Genomic DNA, 9584 nt, shown 5'->3' with positions numbered 1-9584 from the left:
GACGACAATGACGGCGACACCGACGACAACACCAATGACGTATTAGACGAGCATATATTTTAAATTGAAACTGATTTTTTTGTTTTTTTTTCTTCTCTTCTTGTCATCTTTTCTGGCTAAAAAGAGCTATTTAGTAAACAGCCATTGGCTAGTTTCAAAGCATTTCCCTAGGCAATGTCAGAAGAATGTTATTACAAAACTATCAAAAATGAGAACTCATGTGACACAAGACATAAGAATTCTATTTTATTTATTTTCCTAAAATAACTTTGTGACGCTTTAAAGGTATTCATTGAGGCATCGACAGTCTGAAATCTAATAACCACGATTTGAACCCTGGTATGGTCGACATGTTCCTTTCGATACTGTTCTTTCAAATCTTGGAATGAATTGCCACAATACATCTGCTTGGCATTGTTGCTGGAAAAGATGTGTAAGTTTTTTTTTCCAAATTTATGTCATCATAATTATAAGAGTCAATGGTTTAGTCAAGTTCTAGTGGTTTGAAGCATATTCTTTGAAGCTAAATAGGGATCAATCAAACCAACCACAACAATCGTCTGCTCATGATGAATTGTGTGTGTATAAATAACTCATGAAATACAAGGAAGATTTCAAAACTGTCCATTTATTTATCATTTCACAAATAATTTTAATTTTCCTTATCCAAAAAGTTTCAATGAAACTTTTATGATACAACAAGTCTTAAGTAATTGTAACCCATGAAAGTTTTTTCCGTAGTTTAATATATAAATGGAATTTTAAAAGATTTTGAGATATTTACCAGTTGACCGTAATGATCTTTCGCTAAGAATAGAACTCTGTATTCCTCTCGTCCGGGATCTTGTATAAACTGTTTATAAAAAACAACTTTTAACATGAAAAGATAATAAAAAATATGTTCCACGTGGGACAGTGTGGAATTTAATGTTGAAAATTATAAGAAATTATATAACAGAGAAACTACTATGTGATTTAATGATATGTGATATTTTGTGGAAAAGAATAAATGAATTGTTTATAGTTTAAAGCATTTATTACTGATTTCTATTTTCTATTAGCTATTAATAATATATGTAAAATGGTTGTTTACAATATATATATAAAAGCACACATGACAACCTCAATATATAACAGGAATACGGCATGAGGTGTCTGCGCTCGTCTGTTAAAGTAAGGTAGGACACTCACTCAAAAATGTAGCTTTCAGAATTATGTCCTTTGTTATCCTTGTGATGATAAAAATAATTTTAAGTTTCGTGGCAAATTGTTTGCATTATTGACTACATTAAATTAAAGTTCTTGCACGAAGATGATAACGTTGCCGCCACATCGATCATAATAGCTCGATGTTGTTTCTATGGTACTAGCACATCAAGTACTTAATATGTTTATCATTTAATTTGACATGCAAAATGATAAACTGCTAGAAACAGAGACGGGAGAACAGTCGAACAAAACCATATATACATGTGTTCACCAACAGAATTATATAAAAACTAAAGAAAATCAAATCATAAGTGATTATTCTAAATATTGATTAAAGTACTTACTTCAACTCGTTCATAAGATATTATCAAGCTAATGTACTCCACATTCAGAGTCACTGCAGCAGCCTGCGCGGATCCACCAGTTCTCCAATCATAAATAATAAGCTTCCATCCTTTCTGGTGATGCTGTGCGAATGTAACACCCGACAATATAACAACACATGCACAATTCAAACAAATCATCAAAATAAGAGCTTGCATTTCTAGCGGCTCAGATTATTTGGACTTGGTTATGTGTAAGAAAGATTAATATGCGTGCATGTAAAGCAGTGAATTAATGTGACAGCTTTTATGACTTTTATGTTATGTTGACACAATAAATATGAATATGAAATTTAAAATTGCATGCACGTATCTGCTTATTCTTCAAAATGAAGACTTTATTAAATTTCACCGTTGATATAAGTGTGATTATAAAATCAAGAATGATTTAGCTTTAAAATAATTTTGTACAATTTATTTTCCATAATACAGATTTAGATTGTCATTATTTGGCAATTATTCCCTTTTTATATTAAAATAGTTTAATGATTCATATGAATACACTTAGACAAGTTTGAATTAAGTTTGTACAAATAGTTGCTAATTATATATTATTAGGTTCAAGTTTGTATAAAAGGCAAGATTATAAAATATAAAAATTACATTTACAATGGCATCTAATCAAATACATATTAAATCGCAATTTATACTTTTATTTTCTATTATAACCAAAACTATAATATGGTAGTAGATACGTAGACCATATGAATGAATATGTACAAAACAAATCTTCTACTTGTGGCTGATACATTGGAATTATATCCACCGTTTAACCCTGCGTAGTCACATGAGACTGTTTGACCCCTGGTGTTATTTCACAGTGTTTAACATCCGCGGTAAGCCAAAATCATCTTTCCCGTTCCGGCGCCATATGACCTTAACTGTATTGGTGCGCCGTAAAATTAAACAAAACCGATAGATGTTGACTTAGAACAATAATAGCGTCTCGAAAAATACTTAATAAGTGAATTTGAAATACGCACTTTTTCAGCACCAGATCGAAAGTCTAGTATAACCACACAAAAATCATTTAATACAAGATACAGATTTTTTGAGATATCGTTTTCATTTATATTTTTTTCAATTTTATTTTATTATCTTGTTTTTTTTTATTTCTTCCTTTTCCACTTAAGGCTTGGTTTTGATGATTTTACTTTTTGCCTTCTCTCCCCTTATTTCCCTCTAATATTTTATACGTTGTAGTGTTGTGCAGACACGGACGTACACGATATTCAAATTATAAAATTAAAAAACAAAAACAAACAAACAACAACAAATAACACTAGAACGCATATCTAATGTTTATATGGAATTGCCGTAAGCCAAACTTAAATTAAAATTAAAATATCGCACGAATGAAACGTTAAATCTATATTAGGCTATGCATATGATTCATCTAGTTTGCAAAACTATTCTTTCTTTTTTGCTAAAATAATTCAAAAATGCATATGGTGTCTGCCTGGTGAATTTTCGTATTCTTTGTTCTATAGTAGATCAGTCACATTAGAGGCTTAATTCTGGATTCCACTGTTCTTGATGAATTATATTACTGTATCAACACTATCTAAGTCAAATGAGGCCCAACATATAATAGGTTAGCCATCTACTTTTTTCAGAAATCTTCATTCTGTTGTAACACAGTTGAAATTCACCACTTTAAAAACTCCTGACTGCTGGTGGGTGGTACATCTTTAATCCTTCCGCCAACAAATGAGTTCCTGTAGAATACACAAAAAATAACTTTTAAAGTCATCATATAACACACAAAAACTACACAAATGCAATAAATACACTTTAATTATGACCAATCTAACTAGTGATGACTTAAATTGGGCCACTTCAAAATTTTAAAGAACTACTTTCTAGACTACAACGGGTTGGGTCTAATTCCGTACCGGGTTAAGCCAAAATTTATACTCATTTCCTAGTAATTTAGTGTTATACAAGTACAATCATACAGGTTTGACATGTCTCTAACAAATTACATTAATGCAGTACAATTTCTTAAATATGAAACTTCATGCGAAAAATCAGCCTCGGCCAATAGAATTTTACGCAAAAATTTATATCACAATTTCTGTCATATCTTTTGATTTTGTCAATGGATTTTCTTCGAATAAAGTTTACTGTTACCGGCTAATGTCATTTAGTTACTTTTATGAAAGAATAAGCCCTTATTGCTTAAAATATGTAATATAAACTCCATTTATTTTAATGAGAGCATGAAATTTTGGGTTAAAATACAAGTAATCACAATTAAATGTGCTTTTTTCATAACCTTTTCTTTCAATATTGCAATAAAACTTACTGATTATGATTTTTACCTATATACCATGGTAAATAAAGTAAAGTACCAAGATATATACACTACATTGTTTGCTTAAGATATCAATAAAGAAAAACAGAGGTAATCTTAAGTTTAGCAAAGAGGTTACCATATGGCCATGGGCTATGTCTTCTGACAAAGTAAGATTAGCCAACTCTCAAACAAATAAGGCTAAAAAATGATGGCACATACTGTCTCCCACCTAAAATCATTGAGAAGTCTTAAACATTAGAGAAATCTTCTCCTGATATACATCAAAATATCTACCAAATATTGCCCGAGCATTGGGAGTCGTTGCCGTCAATAGCTGAAGTTTCAAACTAGACATAAGTTATTACCTTCTCAACGTGTCCTGACAAATCTGCTGCCAAACTGAGCTGAAGGAGTTCTTCCATAGATCTTAACCAGTATAAGCTATGGTCCTGTACTCAAACCCCGGCTTTGGTAACTGCATGGTCTGAAAAAATATGCAACACTAGTACAAATTGTCAAAGGAAATTATAAGAGGCATTTATGCTGTAATTCTGATATCTAAAAAAGAAAGACAAACAATTCTTACTTAATCAATGACTTGATTTGCTTATTCACACAGGAGGGCTTAAATATTGTGTGCTTAAAAATGCATGCCTGCATGGAAATAGCAGTTTAGACATTATAAACCTAACCTTATTTAACTGCTGTAGCATCTGCTACAACAACAACAACAACAATCACATCAACTGTGTTATTCTAAATGAGCCAATTATCCATAAACTACACTGTTTAATGACTAGAAAATCTGTTGTGTGTATATATAAGCAAACACATTCTGCAACACAGCAAAACATCAAGATTCACTACACTGAAAATGGCTATATTTCCAACATTTAATAAATCACATTTGTCCTGTTAAATTGTCAGTTCTGCTTCATTGAACTACAAGACAATGGTGAATATTTACAATCTGATTACTACAGCATCAATACTTTGCTGAAACATCAGTGCATATAATGTGTGGTCCATATGAGCCACAGGCTACTATGGTGCTTGTTCGAATCCCATGGCCGGTGCTTTTTGGGCCCCTAAGACCTCTGGAATGAGCTTGCCAATCACTTTTTTGCCAATAAAACCAGCCACACGCACTCCCCAATTCCTTGCAATGCATGGTTTATCCATAATTTAAGATGCATTTCTCTAAAAACAAGATATGTTTGTAAAACATGTATGCCCCCTATCAGCAGCCAATTAGTCATGTGATAAGGTTATTATGCATGACTTCTGACCCAGTGATCAAACAATTAATAAGGGTTATAAAGTATCTACTGGTCATGACCTTGACCTTTGACCCCTTGACCCAAAACTCAATAGGGGTCATCTGCTGGTCACGACCAATCATCATACAAAGTTTGAAGTTCCTAGGCCTAGGCGTTTTTAGTAAATTGATCAGAAACCGTTTTTACCTGAAAGGTCAATGTGACCTTGACCTTTGACCCCTTGACCCCAAAATCAATAGGGTCATCTGCTGGTCATGACCAATCACCATGCCAAGTTTGAAGTTCTTAGGCCTAGGGTTCTCTTATTATTGATTGGAAACCGTTTTAACATACAAGGTCAATGTGACCTTGACCTTTGACCCCAAAATCAATAGGGGTCATCTGCTGGTCATGACCAATCACCATGCCAAGTTTGAAGTTTCTAGCCGAAGCGTTCTTTAGTTATTGATCAGAAACCGTTTTTACTTACAAGGTCATTGTGACCTTGACCTTTGACCCCTTGATCCCAAAATCAATAGGAGTTAATCTGCTGGTCATGACAAATCACCATACCAAGTTTGAAGTTCCTAGGCCTAAGGGTTCTTTAGTTATTGATCGGAAACCGTTTTTACCTAAGAGGTCAATGTGACCTTCACCTTTGACCCCTAGACCCCAAAATCAATAGGGGTCATCTACTGATCATGACCAATCACCATCTCAACTTTGAAGTCCCTAGGCCTAAGGGTTCTTTCATTATTGATCAGAAACCGTTTTTACCTACAAGGTCAATGTGACCTTGACCTTTGACCCCTTAATGCCAAAATCAATAGGGGTCAATCTGATTGGTCATAACCAATCACCATACCAAGTTTGAAGTTCCTAGGCCTAAGGGTTCTTTTGTTATTGATCAGGAACCGTTTTTAATTAAAAGGTCAATGTGACCTTGACCTTTGACCCCAAAATCTTTACGGGTCATCTACTGATCATGACCAATCACCATACCAAGTTTGAAGTTCCTAGGCCTTAAGGTTCTTTAGTTATTGATCGGAAACCGTTTCTACCTACAAGGTCAATGTGACCTTGACCTTTGACCCCTTGACCCCAAAATCAATAGGGGTCATCTACTGATCATGACAATCACCATACCAAGTTTGAAGTTCCTAGGCCTTAAGGTTCTTTAGTTATTTGATCAGAAACGTTTTTGCTTACAAGGTCAATGTGACCTTCACCTTTGACCCCTGACCCAAAATCAATAGGGGTCAACTACTGATCATGACCAATCATCATACCAAGTTTGAAGTTCCTAGGCCTTAAGTTCTTTAGTTATTGATCGGAAAACGTTTTTGCTTTCAAGTCAATGTGACCTTGACCTTTGACCCCTTGACCCCAAAATCAATAGGGGTCATCTACTGGTCATGACCAATCACCATACCAAGTTTGAAGTTCCTAGGCCTTAAGGTTCTTTAGTTATTGATCGGAAACCGTTTTTGCTTTCAAGGTCAATGTGACCTTGACCTTTGACCCCTTGACCCCAAAATCAATAGGAGTCATCTACTGGTCATGACCAATCACCATACCAAGTTTGAAGTTCCTAGCCTTAAGGTTCTTTAGTTATTGATCGGAAACCGTTTTTTGCTTTCAAGGTCAATGTGACCTTGACCTTTGACCCTTGACCCCAAAATCAATAGGGGTCATCTACTGGTCATGACCAATCACCATACCAAGTTTTGAAGTTCCTAGGCCTTAAGGTTCTTTAGTTATTGATCGGAAACCGTTTTTGCTTTCAAGGTCAATGTGACCTTGACCTTTGACCCCTTGACCCCAAAATCAATAGGGGTCATCTACTGGTCATGACCAATCACCATACCAAGTTTGAAGTTCCTAGGCCTTAAGGTTCTTTAGTTATTGATCGGAAAACCGTTTTTGCTTTCAAGTCAATGTGACCTTGACCTTTGACCCCTTGACCCCAAAATCAATAGGGGTCATCTACTAGTCATGACCAATCACCATACCAAGTTTGAAGTTCCTAGGCCTTAAGGTTCTTTAGTTATTGATCGGAAACGTTTTTGCTTTCAAGGTCAATGTGACCTTGACCTTTGACCCCTTGACTCCAAAATCAATAGGGGTCATCTACTGGTCATGACCAATCACCATACCAAGTTTGAAGTTCCTAGGCCTTAAGGTTCTTTAGTTATTGATCGGAAACCGTTTTTGCTTTCAAGGTCAATGTGACCTTGACCTTTGACCCCTTGACCCAAAATCAATAGGGGTCATCTACTGGTCATGACCAATCACCATACCAAGTTTGAAGTTCCTAGGCCTTAAGGTTCTTTAGTTATTGATCGGAAACCGTTTTTGCTTTCAAGGTCAATGTGACCTTGACCTTTGACCCCTTGACCCCAAAATCAATAGGGGTCATCTACTGGTCATGACCAATCACCATACCAAGTTTGAAGTTCCTAGGCCTAAGGGTTCTTTAGTTATCACTCGGAAACCATTTGGTCTACGGACCGACGGACCGACGGACCGACGGACCGACAAGTGCAAAGCAATATACCCCCTTTTTTTCAAAATGGGGGCATAATTATCATTTTCTATATAAATCTTATAAAAATAAGCTAATAAGATCTAGTAAATTGCTAAACACAGGGTACAAAAATAAAATTTATCAATTTATTAACTGCTTTAAACAAAATTTAAATTTCATTTTTTAATTTTAAATTTATTTTTACAGTTTTAATTCAATAAAATGTGGTTAATCCTTCATGCAAAAGCTCTGTACCCTTCTTCTGCACTTATTGACACAGTAGCAATTAACTACATTTGAAGGGGAGATAACAATAACAACATCTGTCCCAATTTGAAATGTCAAAATTTAAAATTTGAAATAAAATTTAAAATTTTCAAACCTGTCAGTGATCTTTTATTTTCCTGATTTCTATGCATAAACACAACACTGATGCAAAGTTTCATCCATATCCATCAATCAGTTCGCATTTTCACATTTCTTCTCTTGGTGTCGGCCTGGTGAATTTTCGTATTCTTTGTTCTATAGTAAATCAGTCACATTTGAGGTTTAATTCTGGATTCCACTGTTCTTGATGAATTATATACTGTATTCAACTTTAAACATCAACACTATCTTAGTCAAATGAGGCCCAAAATATAATAGGGTAGCCATCTACTTTTTTCAGAAATCTTCATTCTGTTGTAACACAGTTGAAATTCACCACTTTAAAAACTCCTTACTGCTGGTGGGTGGTACATCTTTAATCCTTCCGCCAACAAATGAGTTCCTGGAGAATACACAAAAACAACTTTTAAAGTCATCATATAACACACAAAACTACACAAATGCAATAAATACACTTTAATTATGACCAATCTAACTAGTGATGACTTAAATTGGGCCACTTCAAAATTTTAAAGAACTACTTTCTAGACTACAACGGGTTGGGTCTAATTCCGTACCGGGTTGAGACCATATACAGTGTAACTTCCGAAAACCGAACACCCATGGGACATGTCAAAAAGTTCGGATTTCAGAGGTTTCCGGAATTCAGAGGTTTATGATAATGTGGACCAGACTAAGCCACTTAATATCACTAAATGTCAAGGAAGATGTGGCCATTATTGTAATATCAAATATAATAGTCTTTTAATCAAGATAAAGATGTGAATGAAAAGAATACATTTTTATCTTGCCTGCAAATGCTTTTGGATTTCTATCAGTTTGTAAAAACGTTGTTAATTGCATAAACTTACATATCGTCCGATGCTAGTTATTTAATTATTACATCAAATGCAATAAAATCCCTAAAGACGTATGATGCATACATTGTCCAATTAATTGTCATTTAATCCGCTAATAAACACTTCAAATTAACTGACCGCCGTAAATTACTTTGATTAACCGCATCACTTTCACAGTTTGTGATTTTAACGCGTGTCAAATTACACGATCACCGCTAATTAGTAAACAATCGATATAGGGAGATTAAATCTTCCTGCAGGGTAAACATTCTCAATTTACAGTGTATTTCACACCTTTGGATATTTCCGGTTTTTGGAGGTAAAATTGCATTGATTTGACTCTAATTTTACGAAAATATCGTCCGGAATTCAGAATTTAGAAGTTCCGGAATTCAGAAGTATTATATTAATAGAAAATAGAAGGGGAAAAATCGGGACCGAAAAAATTGTTCGGTTTTTAGAAGTTTCCGGATTTCAGAAGTTCCGGAATTCGGAAGTTACACTGTATGAAACAAATATGTTTGTAGTGTTGTGTAACAGCAAAAGGCGTGTGTTAAAAGTTGAAACCTATACTTTAAACAGCTGCATATAATTTGTTCCTGAACGATTAATTCTGTTTAAGTGCAATATTCATCTATGTTTAATAATTGAAAAATTGTATGTAGCAAGTCTTTAATGAAT

General features: G+C 34.4%; 1 protein-coding gene across 1 annotated transcript; it reads right to left on the bottom strand.

Moving 5' to 3' along the window:
- Nucleotides 1–232: 232 nt before the first annotated feature.
- LOC132754025 (uncharacterized) lies at nucleotides 233–1800 on the bottom strand. The gene is made up of 3 exons (XM_060744614.1): nucleotides 1554–1800; nucleotides 785–853; nucleotides 233–420 (listed from the first exon to the last, which is right to left on the bottom strand). The coding sequence occupies exons 1-3, from the start codon at nucleotides 1749–1751 to the stop codon at nucleotides 316–318; spliced, it is 372 nt and encodes a 123-aa protein (XP_060600597.1). The 5' UTR covers nucleotides 1752–1800; the 3' UTR covers nucleotides 233–315.
- Between the last annotated feature and the right edge of the window lie 7784 nt (nucleotides 1801–9584).

Source organism: Ruditapes philippinarum, unplaced genomic scaffold, assembly GCF_026571515.1.
Source record: "Ruditapes philippinarum isolate M1 unplaced genomic scaffold, ASM2657151v2 ctg472_1_1_1_1, whole genome shotgun sequence".
NCBI classification, from domain to species: Eukaryota; Metazoa; Mollusca; class Bivalvia; order Venerida; family Veneridae; genus Ruditapes; species Ruditapes philippinarum.
The sequence above is the reverse complement of the archived record's forward strand: the minus strand, read 5'-3'. Positions and strand labels throughout refer to the sequence as shown.